This window comes from Neovison vison, chromosome 5, assembly GCF_020171115.1.
Source record: "Neovison vison isolate M4711 chromosome 5, ASM_NN_V1, whole genome shotgun sequence".
Taxonomy (NCBI): Eukaryota; Metazoa; Chordata; class Mammalia; order Carnivora; family Mustelidae; genus Neogale; species Neogale vison.
The window spans coordinates 41,427,416-41,443,389 of NC_058095.1; the positions used below are offsets into that span (position 1 = coordinate 41,427,416).

The following is a 15,974-nucleotide window of genomic DNA, read 5'->3' on the forward strand; positions in this document are numbered from 1 at the left end:
AACTGTACAACTTTCATATGCCCTCCTTCCACATGTCAGGGTCTGCGTTCTTTCCCATTAACATCTACAAAAGCGTTAAAAAAGTAATAAAGTACTCATGACCATGTACATGTTTCTTTTGAAAACTACCTGCGCTGTTCACTTATAATGACCATTATATAGTTTTCTAAATAACATGTTACTATATTACCGTACCATGGACACGGACTGACTCTGATTTAACTAACTCCTTAGTCCTAAATACTAAGGAATGCTCCTGCAAGACTTCTGGTTCCTTTCCCACACTTTCAGAATCTGTCAACTTCTATAGCCTGCCAGTTATTAATATGCACTTAGGCAAGTTGCAAAATCTCTCTGAGACTTGATTTTCCTAGCTGTAAAGTGGAGATAAATACCTGTCACGCAAGGTTGCTATTAGTAATCAAATAACATACATAAAATCCTAGCACACTGTAGGTGTTAAATAAAAGTGAGTTGAGTCGAAACTCCGTGCCTGCTGTAATTCTCACATTGATAGCAAATTTAGTCCGGTTACTCCTCAAATTAAGAATCTTTAGGGATGCTGAGGTAGATCAGTCAAGTGTCCAGCTCTTGATTTTGACTCAAGTCATGACCTCAGGATCCTGAGATCATGCTCCCTGCTGGGTGTGGAGCCTGCTTAAGATTCTCTTTCTCCCCCTGCCTCTACCCGCCTCCTTCTCTTAAAAAACAACAAAATCCTTTAATGGCTGTCCATGGGTAAGAAAAGTTGAAACTCCTTAACTTTGCAAACCCTGCACAACAAGCTAGCTGCAACCAACATTTTTCGGCCTCCCTGAAAAAAGCCTCACTTCCCTCCTCAACACATAAATTTTTCATTCGAGTCTCAAAAAATGTTCTTCAAACCAGCCATGGTCTTTAGAACCTTAATGCTTTTACACATCCTAATTCCTGTCTAGAATGCCACCACCAACCCTGCCACTTCTCTGATAAACTCGCACTTAAACTTCACAGCCAAACACAAAACATTTTCTCTGCGTTAAGTTTGCCCCACTGCCTGGAAATACTTAATTGTTCCTCTCTCTGTTTCAAAAGCATTTTCAACTTACCTCTGTTATTACATTTACTTTGTACTGTCCCTATCTGTTTACCTATCTTTTTTTCTCCCGTTACAGCACATTAATCCACCCACTTCCAAAATAACAGCACTGATTATTTCAGTTGGCCAGAACCATGTCCTTTTCATGAGTTTTTCCCACAGCATAGTGCCGGGTACAGAGTAAGTCCACAATCAGCTGATCAGGGTCAGGAAACACTCTGAGGAAATTAAGGTGGCTCTGACAGAAGTAATAATGGCAAAGGAGAGAAGAGAGTGACTTGTAAAGTGAATGCTCTTGGCTGCTACTCTTTCTTTCAGCTCCCAACAATGGGACTGGTTTCTTTACACTGTGTCATCCAGAGGCTTCCAGGGATATGCTCAGCATATTCTGAAACCAGACTTCTTCTGAAAGATAAAGATGCCTTACTTCAACCCTTTGTGAACAATGACTAACCATTAGTATCTACAAGCTGTATGATCATTGTCTTTATCTGTAGAGTCTAACCCCCCCCAAAAGTCCTGAATTTATAAAATTTAAAGTGATACTTATAAAATACACCATTATTTTATGTAGCACTAAAAGAAGAAAATGCTAAAAGAAGAAAATGAAACTGATTGTTAAGACTCATCTCATAAAGCTTGTTTGTGTTTTATTATGTCTTAGAATCAGTTAAATGAAATATAAAATGTAGTATCAGGTTTGAGGAAAAGCTTTTGATGACTGCCTACTTTCCTTACACTAATAGCAGGAAACAAAGAAACAAACAAAAACATTTGAAAACTTCAAAGACATTTCGTGTTCAGAATCTGACACAAAGGGCCAGGGAAGAGAGGTACTTGGTATGGAACCAGATGGTGGCAGTCGAATAGCAAACAAGATTAGTAACTTTCAGAAACATGACCGAATGCCTAAGGGGTCATTCATTCATAAATATTAACTGAGCAATTAGTACGTGCCTGGCATCATACTGGAGATGATCGATATTATGAACAAAACTTTTTGTACTTAGGAAACACACTGTCTTGTCGTTCAGACAGACGATAAAACCACCACAGATATGGATGCATGTTTATAAACTGAGACAGGTGATACAAAGAAAAGGAACAGGATCTAGGAGCACATATAGGAGAAAAGATCTGGAATAAACTGGGGGCACAGGAGTGCCTGGGTGGCCTAGTCATGTAAGCGTTTGTCTTCGGCTCAGGTCATGATTTCAGAGTCCTGGGATCGAACCCTGTGTCTGGCTCCCTGCTTAGTGTGGGATCTGCTTCTCCCTCTCCTGCCTCTCCCTGCCTGCTTGTCCTCTTTCTCTCAAATGAATAAATGGTATCTTAAAAAAAAAAAAAAAAAGATAAAATATACTGAAGGGCACAGAGAACACATTCCTTAGGAATTAGTCTTTGAATAGATATTTGGAAATCATAGTAGTGGTGCCATGGGTGTGTTCTCAGTCAGAGGGAACTGCAAATGAAAAAGAGTTTTCAGGAACTGAAAGAATACCATTCTGGAAGCGTTAAAGATGGAGAGTCAGAGAATTACGGGGCAGAAGTCACATTATACAGAGCCCTGCAGGCAACTGAGTATTAATATGATAGGCTGGTGGTGGGGAGGGGGATAGGTGTGGTGCACGAGAGCAGGCAAAGCTATTGCGGGGTCTGATAAACTATGTGATGATGGTGGAGGTCGAGTAGACTGATGGGGTTAAGAGATATTTAGAGAGTAGAAAAAGGCAACAGCACATGCTAATCAACTGGGTATGAGTATTAAGGGTGAGGAAGTAGCTAGGCTGCTTTCAGGTTTTCTGACTTTATGCACCTGGTAGGTATCCTCACCAAGACTGGGAACAGAAGAAGCAGCTCTGCTTGGGAAAAGATGGGCAGACGAGGATGTGGTGTGACTTTTATAAGTCTTGCCTCAGATACAGTGAATTTGAGATGTCCTAAGGAGGTCCAAATGGAAATGCTGACTAAGCAATTGGATATGTGGGAATTAAGCTCAAAGGAGTGTCTCAGCCCGAGAAAGGTTTGGGATTGAACACTGAGGACTTCAGACTGATATGGGACTGGCTGGTGGGGTGGAAGTTTTCATAGTTCCTTAACTCAGTACCAGGCATATTTGTTCTCATTCTATAGGATTCCTCTAACACTAAGCGCTGGAAGAATCTTTCCTTCTATTTCAACTGGAAAAAACATGTCAAGATGCCCCAAGTTTTAACTCTGAATATGTTTTTCAAAGAAACATGGTGTTTTGGTCACTGAACCAGTATTGTTTTTTGTTTTGTTTTGTTTTGTTTCTGCCATTGGGAAACTTTCACATATGTTTATCCTTCTGAGTTCCAACAGCCCCCTTAATATGTGAAGTTTGGGAATATAAATGTTATATAATCCATCTATAAGACTGGGGACTGCATATATTATTAGTTCTGAAACAATATCATATTAAAATAAAATTAAAGCAAGCAAAAGCAGTCACATGCATTTAAAAATATAAATATAAAAGTATATACTCTACAAATATTAAAAAGTATAAAATATTTTAAAAAGTATAGTATAAAGTATAAAATATAAAAATATATAAGTTGCTCAGTTTTGCAACTTAATAAGGATAATCTCATGAGCCTGTGTTTCCTATTTTATGAATACATCTATTACTGCAGAAATTTTGTGCAAATTAGAATATTATTAACATGCCTAACAGTATTTAGAAGCATATGTAATAGTAAATGCTATTATTTACTATTATAGTAATAGTAAATGCTATTATTATTAATAACATTTAAAAATAAAATTGCATTTAGAAGTATATGTATAGTAAATGCTATTATTTACTATTAGAGTAATAGTAAATGCTATTATTATTAATAAGAACATTTAAAAATAAAATTGCATCAGTTTGCATTTGCAGAATAATGTGCACATAACTCTCCATCTTGAGGAAGTACACAAAAGTAAGTGTAAGTCTCCTAGAACTTGTACAGGAATTCAGTAAAGTGTCAGGATATAAAATCAATGCACAGAAGTCAGTTGCATTTCTATACACCAACAAGACAGAAAAAAGAGAAATTAAGGAGTCAATCCCATTTACAAATGCACCCCAAACCACAAGATACCTAGGAATAAATCTAACCAAAGAGGCAAAGAATCTGTACTCAGAAAACTATAAAGTACTCATAATAGAAACTGAGGAAGACACAAAGAAATGGAAAAATGTTCCATGCTCATGGACTGGAAGAACAAATATTGTGGAAATGTCTATGCTACCTAAAGCAATCTACACATTTAATGCAATCCCTATCAAAATACCATCAATTCTTCTCAAAGAAATGGAACAAATAATCCTAAAATTTATGTAGAAACAGAAAAGACCCCAAATAGCCAGAGGAATGTTGAAAAAGAAAGCCAAAGTTGGTGGCATCCCAATTCCAGACTTGAAGCTATATTACAAAGCTGTCATCATCAAGACAGCATGGTACTGGCACAAAAATAGACACACAGATCAATGGAACAGAATAGAGAGCCCAGAAATAGACCCTCAGCTCTATGGTCAACTAATCTTTGACAAAGCAGGAAAGAATGTCCAATGGAAAAAAGTCTCTTCAACAAATAGTTTTGGGAAAATTGGACAGCCACATGCAGAAAAATGAAACTGGACTATTTCCTCACACCGCACATGAAAACAAAACTCAAAATGGATGAAGGACCTCAATGTGAAAAAGGAATCCAACAAAATCCTTGAGGAGAACACAGGCAGCAACCTCTTCGACCTCAGCTGCAGCAACTTCTTCGTAGGAACATCACCAAAGGCAAGGGAAGCAAGGGCAAAAATGAACTACTGGGACTTCATCAAGATCAAAAGCTTTTGCACAGCAAAAGAAACAGTTAACAAAACCAAAAGACAACTGACAGAATGGGAGAAGATTTGCAAATGACATATCAATAAAGGGCTAGTATCCAAAATCTATAAAGAACTTATCAAACTCAACACCCAAAGAACAAATAAGCTAATCAAGAAATGGGCAGAGGACATAAACAGACATTTCTGCAAAGAAGACATCCAGATGACCAACAGACACACGAAAAAATGCTCAACATTGCTCGGCATCAGGGAAATGCAAATCAAAACCATAGTGAGATACCACCTCACACCAGTCAGAATGGCTCAAATTAACAAGTCAGGGAATGATAGATACTGGAGAGGTTGTGGAGAAAGTGGAACCCTCCCATACTGTTGGTGGGAATGGAAGCTGGTGCAACCACTTTGGAAAACAGCATGGAGGTTCCTCAAAAAGTTGAAAATAGAGCTACCCTACAACCCAGCAATCGCACTACTGGGTATTTACACTAAAGAGACAAAGATAGTGGGGCACCTGGGTGGCTCAGTGGGTTAAAGCCTCTGCCTTCGGCTCAGGTCATGATCCCAGGGTCCTGGGATCAAGCCCCACATCAGGCTCTCTGCTCAGCAGGGAGCCTGCTTCCTCCTCTCTCTCTGCCAAATAAATAAATAAAATCTTTAAAAAAAAAAAAAAAAGATACAAATGTAGTGATCCTAAGGGGCATGTGTTCCCAAATGTTTATACTAGCAATGTTCACAATAGCCAAACTTCGGAAAGAACCTAGATGTCCATCAAGAGATGAATGGATAAAGAAGATGTAATAGAAATATACAATGGAATACTATGCAGCCATCAAAAGAAATGGAATCTTACCATTTGCGACAACGTGGATGGAACTAGAGGGCATTATGCTGAGCAAAGTAAGTCCATCAGAGAAAGACAATTATCATATGATCTCCCTAATATGAGAAAGTTGAGAGACAACGTGGGGGAGCTTGGGGGATAAGAAAGGAATAAATGAAACAAGATGGGATCTGGAGGGAGACAAACCATAAGAGACTCTTAATCTCACAAAACAATCTGAGGTTTGCCAGGGGGAGCGGGGGAGGGAGAGGGTGGTTGGGTTATGGACACTGGGGAAGGTATGTGCTATGGTGAGTGCTGTGAAGTGTGTAAACCTGGCGATTACAGACTTGTACCCTTAGGGCTAATAATACATTATATGTTAATAAAACATAAAAAAAATTTTTTAAAGAAGTTAAAAAATATAAAAAGATAAAATGTGAATGAGACAGGAAAAAACAATAAGTGTAAGCATCGCAAGCCTATTATGTTACTGTCTCCACCTTTCTCTGTTGTAGCTGTTTTCTTCCTTTGAACTTGACCAGATACTGTCAAGGAACATTAATAACTCTGTGCTGCTCTCTAGTGGTAAATACAGAATATAGTTTGTAAATGACTGCTTTTTGAGACCCTTACAAACAGTGAAATTCTAAAGAAAAACTAAGAGAAAGTATTTAAGTGTAATTTTCAGTCTGTTACCACTGATAACAGATGAAGAGTCACTCAGCACCCTACTATCAATTTATTATTTAACTACAAATATTTTTCATGGGAATAAAAAGCACAAACTGACACTTATCATACAGCAAATTTTTAATCACTTATTAGATACCATGATCTGTAATTGCATTATATGAAGTGTGGTTTAGGGACTATCTTGGCTATGGTGAACATACACACACACTCACACACACACATCCCTCAACTAAAGTAGTCCTAAATATCTCAATTCTTACAAGACTAATTTCATTTCTTGTTTGATTTTGTTCAAATTTAGTATTTAAGTATACTTTTATTTGGTTAATAATTTAAATTCAATAGCTAAAATTTATATTATAATATCCTAAATCTATTGTATAATACTTACAACATGGTAAGTGTATCCTATTATCTTAACAAACTTGAAACAATTGAAATCATTTCTATTATTTTGCAAATCAATGATGAAGTTAATTTTTTTTCCTAACAAGGAAAAAAAAAATGCAGTTGACTAGATAAAATGCTTGCTAAACAAGCATCTAGGATGAGGGTGGGGTAAGCGCAAGACTATATATCGAACCAAAACAAATAAGAGAAAAACAACAATATGAACAAACTTAGAATGATCCTTTCTCATGCTATATACCTTGACATTAATACAGTATTTTATTAAATTCTTTATATCCTATTTCTCTCTAGAAAGGACTGGAGGCAATTTTCAACAATAGACATATAGAATCCCATTAGTAAAACAGAAATGGCAAATAAAATTCAAGAGAAATGAAAATGCAAACATAGTTAACTAGTTTCTTTTTTTTTTTTTTTTTAAGATTTTATTTATTTATTTGACAGAGATCACAAGTAGGTAGAGAGGCAGGCAGAGAGATGGATAGGAAAGCAGGCTCCTCGCTGAGCAGGGAACCCGATCCAGGGCTCGATCTCAGGACCCTGGGATGGTGACCTGAGCTGAAGGCAGAGGCTTTAACCCACTAAGCCACCCAGATGCCCCTATTAGTTTCTTAACTAAGTTGCTGATATTGTGCTTCAAATTTGGAGCTGAGCTTCCTAGCAATCAGAGCAAAAAAGAAATCACGATTTACATTATTTCTTACAGCAAAGAGGAGAGTAAGGCTTTTTAATCCCCCACCCCACCCTGAAAAAAAGTATGTTCTGGTCTTAATTCTAAATTTAATTTATCATGTGGGCAACTAACAAGTGATATAATTAACAAACTCAACAAGAATTATTGCAAATTCAGAAATGAGCAGATTTTTATATGCTGAGTTTGCTTGTTTGTTTTGCACTTAGGAGAGGCTAAATGAATGTAGCTCAAGTTTAAATATTCCGACTTAATCCAAACTCTCAGAGCAGTGGAGAGAGAACATGTCTTCAAAAACAATTTCTCTCAACCAGACTTTGGGTAAGAGTTAAACAGCCCATAATTAAAAATATGTAACCTTGGGGCATGTCAGTGGCTCAATCAGTTGAACATCTGACTCTTGGTTTCAGCCCAGCTTGTGATCTCAGGGTCCTGAAATGGAAACCAGGGCTGGGGTCTGTGCTCAGTGCAGCACCAGCTTGTCCCTCTCCCTCTGTGCCTCTCCCTGCTCTTTCTCAAATGAAATCAAATCAAGTCAAATAAATAAATAAATAAATAAATAAATTCCCTTAAAAAATAAATAAATATATATCTCCTTTAGTTAAAAGAGCCTGAAATCTATTAGTTTCCTATTTATTTCCTACTCATTCATTAGGTTAAAGCTCTTTGAAGGTAAAGGCCTATTTTCCAGTTCTTGTAGGATCTTTCACTGAGAATTGGTCACAGTGGCGTCCAGTTAATACTAAAAATTTACTGATGTACTGGGAAACCAAACCTCACCACTGGTGGTCTGGGTTTTTTTGTGAAGTGTTATTTTACTTTCATTTTTACCTTATAACAGTCTCCTCCAGGAATGATTTCCTGAATATATACCAAGGGACCTTCATTCTGGTTAATTCCTCCTAGGATCTTCAGACCAAGGCCTGTTTCCTTGGTAACTGTAATCATCTGAAAGGCAGGATCCCTAAGATAAAGTAAATTAGCATTCACAGGTTAGCCTAGAGATCTGTGCCTACTTTCTCTTTAAACTATGTGCTAAATCACATTCTTAGAACTAGATAACCCGAAATACTCAGTATATACTAGCAATGACATTTAGAAAAGTATGGTGATAGAAAAACAATCAAGTGAATTCTGTTAACCTCTATTATTTATTTATTTTTCTATAAAAACAAACCATAGAAGAAATCACAGCTATAATGCTTATTTCTTTGGAGCAGAACAAAGAAAAATACCTTCAACATTGGATTTAAATAAATGTAAAGATGTATTGAAGGTAACTGAAGAGATGTGCTTTTAGCTGACTTTTAGACTACACTAAGGGATTCCAAAATTAAAGATTTTAGTGAGTTAGGTTAAGTGACTTTTTGAAAGACATGTCTGTCTTTTAAAGCAAAATAAATCTGACCTCCGCTTGAATCTCAAAAGAGAAAAGTTTATCTTTTTAATTTAGGAAGAGTGTTTTCTCATAGAAAGCATGTGCTCCAACCATAATTTCCATCAGACGTAAGAGCAATGCCATCAGAAAAGAAGGAACTGTCAAAAGAATTCTGCAAAAGGTATACCCCCAAGTTGTGCTTCTGAACACTCCAGTAAGAGAGAAGACTTGTGCCGGTCTGAGAGAGCTTGAACAGAGTTTGAAATAAGGCTTAGGGCTGCCTGCTTTCCTCTGATGTACTGAGTACTGTGCTAAGAATATACACACATTATGCCATCCAACTTCGTATTTATACAACTCCAAAGATTATTACCCTCTTTATTCTAAAAACACCAAAATCGAGGAAGGTTAACTTGGTGGTCTAAGGTTATGATGCTGGAGAACAGCAATGGAAACCCAGTTTGTCTTACTCCAGAGGGAAAATGTGGTGTTAAGATCTCCTTGGTTGCTGTATTAAAGCCATTGTTGAATTACAGGACTGTCAGCTATCTTCAAACATATCAAAAAACTGAAACTGCTATTAAAAAAGAGTTGCCTCATATCTTACATATGATTATAGCTTTCAGAAAAGACTTTCTTAGCTTCTGCCATAGAAATTCTAACTATATCTTTACAAAAGTGTGTATTTAAAAGTTAAATCATAAAAAAATAGAATGAAAGAAATTAAAATATATTTTTAAAAAACCCAAACCCTTACAAATCTCCCTGCTTTTGAATATTTTGCTCTCTTTGCAGGACAGCCTCCAAGGTTCCATTATACTGAATCAGGCTCTAATGTTGGATGGCCTATCTGGTTACTAGGGCAACAGTCAATTAGCTAGGAAAAGAGGCAGTTGGGATTGGATCCACAATGTTTCACTGTTACAGATTTCAGAAGCTCAGCCCACTCTTGATGGAATATTAAATTGTATGGGCATAACGGAGTGAAACCTAGAAATGAGAGAGTGGAACGGGAAAGGAAATTAAAGGACCTTATTCAGTGCCTCCCATAACCTCTTAAACCGTCTAAATGTGGGTTTCCTTCAATGGGGACAGCATATAATCTCCACCATATATTATTGTTTCAGTAAAGGGTCCCTCCTTTTCTAATACCAACAGAGTATCTGTATTTCATACAGCATTTACTTGCTAGGACCTTATTTTAAAACCCCCTTATGTTAAGAATTTATATTATTTACTTTTTTTGTCTTATTAAAAATAGTTTTGCTGCTCAACGTTAATCACAGAGAACTGCAAGTTAAAACCAGGCAGATATTCCTACTCACCTATCAGATCAACATAAACTTAAAACTGAAAATGTACTCAGATGGTAAGGATACAGGAAACAGTACTCTTGTACACTGCTGATGGGAATGCAAAATGGCATAACTCCTAACGAGATAATTTGGTGATCTCTAAATTTACCTTCTGAACCAGAAATTCCATTTCTAGGAATTCATCCCAAAGATACTCTGGCATAAAATACAAAATAGCTTGTCTACAGGGTTATTTATTTTGACATAATTTGTAATCTCTAAAGTTTGCAAACAATGGATGTCCATCAATAAGGTACTGACTGACGGCACCTGGGTGGCTCATTCGGTTAAGTGTCTGCCTTCGGCTCAGGTCATGATCTCACGATCCTGGGATCAAGCCCCTCATTGGGCTCCCTGCTCAGTGGGGAGCCTGTTTCTCCCTCTCCCTCTGCCACTCTCCCTGCTTGTACTCTTTCACTCTCTGTCAAATAAATAAATAAAATCTTAAAAAAATATTAAAAAAAAATAAGGTACTGGCTGAATAAATTATGGTACATTCATAGGATAGAATCTACAGTTATAACAAGGTACAATAAAGACATTTACAGACTGATAGGATCAACAGGATGTAATTTAAGTTTAAAAAAAAAAGGCAAGATCAAAAAGTATAGCTACCTTTTTTTAAGAATATGCTGGCACAGGGCACCTGGGTGGCTCAGTGGGTTAAGCCTTTGGCTCAGGTCATGATCTCAGGGTCCCGGGATGGAGCCATGCATCCGGCTCTCTGCTCAGTGGGAAGACTGCTTCCCCCCCTCCCCTCTCTGCCTGCCTGTGATCTCTTTCTCCGTCAAATGAATAAATAAAATCTTGACGCCTGGGTGGCTCAGTTGGTTGGACGACTGCCTTCGGCTCAGGTCATGATCCCGGAGTCCCGGGATTGAGTCCCGCATCGGACTCCCAGCTCCACGGGGAGTCTGCTTCTCTCTCTGACCTTCTCCTCGCTCATGTTCTCTCTCACTGTCTCTCTCTCAAATAAATAAATAAAATCTTTAAAAAAAAAAAAAAAAAAAAAAAAAGAATATGCTGGCAACTGGAACCTAAGAGGTGGAGCCAAAATATCTGGGGCCATCTTGCCTCAGTCATAGGATTCTTTCCCATTGGCTTGATTTTGCCTTAGGTAGTTGGACAAAACTCTGCTATCCCAGAAAGTCAAACTGTTCAGCACCAGGGCATTGAGCTCTGTGCATGGAGTTCTTTGCATATCACATAGATGGGCCTGGAGACTAGAGTTTTCCAGCGCTCTCAGGAGGAGGTGTCAGAGAAAGACATCCTGAATTTAACTGGCTTGATACTCATCTCCAGGGAAGACCTGTGAGCCTGAGCTGAAGGACTGGTGTGCACTTGTTTAGTGTTATATACACACATATAATAACATGCATATGTATTTATATGTATTTGCTCATACAGAAGAAGCACTGAAAAGGAACTAAGAATAAAAATGGTTATTTATAGGAAGAATGAAGTCACAGAGTGAATGAAGACTGACTTCTTCATGACTTCTCTGAATATACCTTGTTATATGTGTGTTACATGTTTGCATGTCTGCATGCCCTTTGGAATGTGACTTTACTGTTCCTTCCATTAAAATGTAAAGTCTACATCTCTACCCTTTGAATTTGGACTTGGCTATCTGAATTGCTTCAGTCAGTGGTACACAAGCAAATGTGAGGGAAACAGACATTTGAAAAACACTTGGGTGTGTTGCTTGGACCCATTCTGCCATCATGTGAAAGAGCCTGACCTAGCCTCCTAGAGCATGAGATCAGGTTCAAAGAGACACCTTTGTGTCTAGCCTTTCCAGATGAGGCACCAACACATGTGAATGGGGCCATCTTACACTTTGGGTATATACCACAAGAACTGCTCAGCCAAACTCCAAATTATGAGAAAGAATAAATGCTTTTAGGGTGATTTGTTACTCAGCAAAAATTAATCTCTCATTATTTTTATAATGGGATCATAAAATATTTTAGATATTTGAAAAAAATCAGATCAAAATTTTAAAAAAGCAATTTCTACAAAGAATTATAAAAAAGAATGCAGAATTTATCCCATACACTGATTTACATTAGAAGGTAATTATTGATCGACTTCTTTATTATGCTACCTTAAACCACAATTAACTATATAAAATTTTCAATCAGAAGCTCATTAACATTCCACATATTTCAAACTAGGACAGCTCAAAACAAAGTAAATTTAATTTAAAAATTACTTTTCAAGTAGATTGGATGATACCATAGCAGATGTATTTTTATTCATGATTTTACCACAGGAGCCTTGGATATAACTAGGCAAATGAAGATATTGATGAAGAGTCTAGAAATTCTTCTTTTCCTAAGAATGCAGAAGTAGAAAAGAAATGTTCACATCTTTAGAGTAGTCAAATTCAATGTCAACTTTGCATAGAACATCACATACACGTATATACATGTGAGGTATATTTTATATATTCTGAAGTACGGCACTTCAGTCAATGCTGATAATGTCTGAGAAATACAAAGACAGTTCAATAAACAGACAGATAGATATAGCTATAGGACCACATCCACATGATTATCTATATCTATATATAATCTGCCTTTTCTGGTAGAGGTGAAGAACATAGCTAAGCTTCAGGTAACTATTACAGCGTCCACCGTTAATACACTTAAAAATCGCATAATAATAAAAGACTGTGACAAATATCTCTTATAATCACAAGGCTAGAAAGTTTATAGTCAGAATGTGTGTAAAATAATTATACAATACATCCTTGAAGGAAAAAGAAGAAATTCCTATCGTCTTACCAGCTATCTTGAGGGACTTCCCGCAGATCTTATATTACTTTGATGCATATTATGCCATAAGCTTCTTAAATACTTTCCTATGAAAAGAAAAAATATATATATATGATTTTAATGTCACATATATAGCTCCACTGTGAACATTAAAGAGAATGGTATAGTTTCACTGCACTAAAAAAGTTGTATTTGAATAGACCTTTACCTCTCTGCATAAAAAATATGAATAAAGTACAGAAACTTTAGAGACATTAAGAACATTTAGCACAACCCTCTTATTAAAGAAATGAATAACTAGATTCAGAAATTGTGTGCTGTTCCCCACATAAATGAGAAACAGAGGAAATAGTCAGTGGTTGTTTTTCTAGCTAGCGCTGAGGCTTCAGAGCCTAGAGCATGGACCTTGACATCAGAGACACGTGGACTCCAATTTGAGCTTCTAGGCTTCTCTAAGCCGTGGTTTCTTCATAGGTACAGTAACTACCTTGACTGTAGTGATGGTTTTACAAATGCGTAAACATGTTAAAACTTACCAGATTTTCTAATGATAAATATGTATGTACTGTTTGTTATAAATCAGTTATATCTTGGGGCACCAGGGTGGCTCAGTTGGATGAGTGTCCAACTCTTGATTTCGGCTCAGGTCATGATCTCAGGGTTGTGATATCAAGCCCTGCATGGGGCTCCATGCTGAGCATGGAACCTGCTTAAGTCTTTCCTTCTACTCCTCCCTACCTCCCTTGCAGGTGCACACGCTCTCTCTGAAAAAAAAAAAAAAAAATAATAATAATAATAATAAAATATACAAAAATAAATCATATCTTAAGAAAGCAAATTTTTTTTAAAAATGTGATTTTCATTTAAAATTGGCAGAATGGGGGGGGGTGCCTGGGTGGCTCCGTTGGCTAAAGCCTCTGCCTTCAGCTCGGGTCATGATCCCGGGGTCGTAGGATCAAGCCCTCCATCGGGCTCTCTGCTCAGCAGGGAGCCTGATTCCTCATCTCTCTCTGCCTGCCTCTCTGCCTACTTGTGATCTCTGTCTGTCAAATAAATAAAAAAAATTAAATAAAATCTTTAAAGTTGCCAGAATGGAAAGGGGCTGGGGGGATGGACAAAATAGGTGAAGGGGAGTGGAGGTACAGGCTCCCAGTTACAAAATAAGTCATAAAGAGCCCACTTTATAAGTATAAACTGGTAACATTCATGAATAAATGGGAGAAGAACCAGCATGTAAAATGTTTGACAAATTTCTGGAAGACCAAAAAAGGATGGTGAGATGATAACTCATAAAGGAGGACCACAGAAGCTGAAAGCTAGGGGCAAGGCCTTCTAAACACTTTTTTTTTCTTTCCTTTTTTTTTAGAAAAAGAATGTGCATGAGAGCAGGGGAGTGGAGTGGGGAGCAGACAGAGAAGAAGGGAGACGATCTTAAGTAGGTTCCATGCCCCGCACGTAGCCTCATGTGGGGCTCCCTCTCACAACACTGAGATCATGACCTGAGCCAAAATCAAAAGTCAGACACTTCACCGACTGGGCCACCCAGGTGCCCCGACTTCTTAAACATCTGTGAGCTGGAGCACAGAGAGAGAAAATGGAAATATGTGTACGGTGTACTGGGTGAACAGAGGTGGCATGCCATACCTCTAAGCTACTGCAGGGAAATCAATAACTCACCACACCAGTAACTGATTCAAAGCAAAATTCTGCCTCAAAAACAGCTGGAGGGAGATGCAGGAAGGAACCTGTCTTGCAGAATTCCAGAGAGGCCGAGGACTAACAAACCCACCAAAGTTCTTCATGCTTAGCGAAATAAGTCAAGCGGAGAAAGACAACTATCATATGATCTCCCTGATATGAGGAAGTGGTGATGCAACATGGGGGCTTAAGTGGGTAGGAGAAGAATCCATGAAACAAGATGGGATAGGGAGGGAGACAAACCATAAGTGACTCTTAATCTCATGAAACAAACTGTGGGTTGCTGGGGGGAGGGGGGTTGGGAGAAGGCGGGTAGGGTTATGGACTTTGGGGAGGGTATGTGCTTTTGGGTAAATTGGAAGGGGAGGTGAACCATGAGAGACTATGGACTCTGAAAAACAATCTCAGGGGTTTGAAGTGGCGGAGGGGTGAGAGGTTGGGGTACCAGGTGGTGGGTATTATAGAGGGCACGGCTTGCATGGAGCACTGGGTGTGGTGAAAAAATAATGAATACTGTTTTTCTGAAAATAAATAAATTGGGAAAAAAAAAAAAAACCCAAAGTTCTAAGGGGAGCAAAACTAAGGCATAGAACTATAATCAAGGCAATCATCCCAGCTCTTCTCTAACTATTAAATGAGGAAGAAATCACAGATTTTGCTGTAAATCATTTGAATGGTCCTCTGGGAACCCAACATAGTGTTGTTCCACTGGCCTGAATGTTAAAATCCTGCTTCAACTTTCACAGTCTCTGTGGTAGCAAGCAACGGGAACAGGGGAAGCATGCAGATGAAAAGCGGCAGAGAAATGAAGCCAAAGTGAGTAAGATCCCCATCTAGTGGTAATTTTTCCTAACTGGACATAGAGTCCTCAAGTGATGAAACCTAACCTGGGTCTAATAGATATATCGTGGCTAAACTGTACATCAGATTTCATATAAGGTCAAACTTAACAAGGCATTTTAAAATATTACAATGAAATTTAAGTGTTTAAATTACTTCATTCCCTTAACATGGAACCTGCTTAAGAGTCTTTCCTGACAGTGTCCTGAGTGCTGGAGGTGAGATTAAAAAGCAAAGTCTGTTCCCAGAGAATAGTCGAGTAAACAGACATCAGGAAGGTGCTAAGTGCTCTGACAGTGGTGTTCGCAGGAGGGATCTGAAAGCACTGATGAAGGCCACTCATCCAGAATGGAATCATCATTAAGCATCAA

At 38.0% G+C, this 15,974-nt stretch overlaps 1 protein-coding gene across 9 annotated transcripts in view; it reads right to left on the reverse strand.

Annotated features, from left to right (window-relative positions):
* STXBP4 (syntaxin binding protein 4) overlaps positions 1 to 15,974 on the reverse strand; it is a 270,874-nt gene that overhangs the window by 245,126 nt on the left and 9,774 nt on the right. For 7 of the 9 annotated variants that reach the window (XR_006384565.1, XR_006384564.1, XR_006384562.1 and 4 more), the window contains exons 2-4: positions 13,075 to 13,151; positions 12,501 to 12,622; positions 8,384 to 8,516 (exon numbers count right to left, since the gene is read on the reverse strand). Coding sequence is in view for 3 of the 9 variants with exons in the window: in XM_044248640.1 (XP_044104575.1) it covers positions 8,384 to 8,516; positions 12,501 to 12,547 (180 nt within the window). In the remaining 6 variants the exon portion in view is untranslated. Of the gene's footprint in view, positions 1 to 8,383; positions 8,517 to 12,500; positions 12,623 to 13,074; positions 13,152 to 13,601; positions 13,654 to 15,974 lie in introns of those variants that run through there. The other 2 variants (XM_044248639.1, XM_044248641.1) reach the window with 2 other exon arrangements.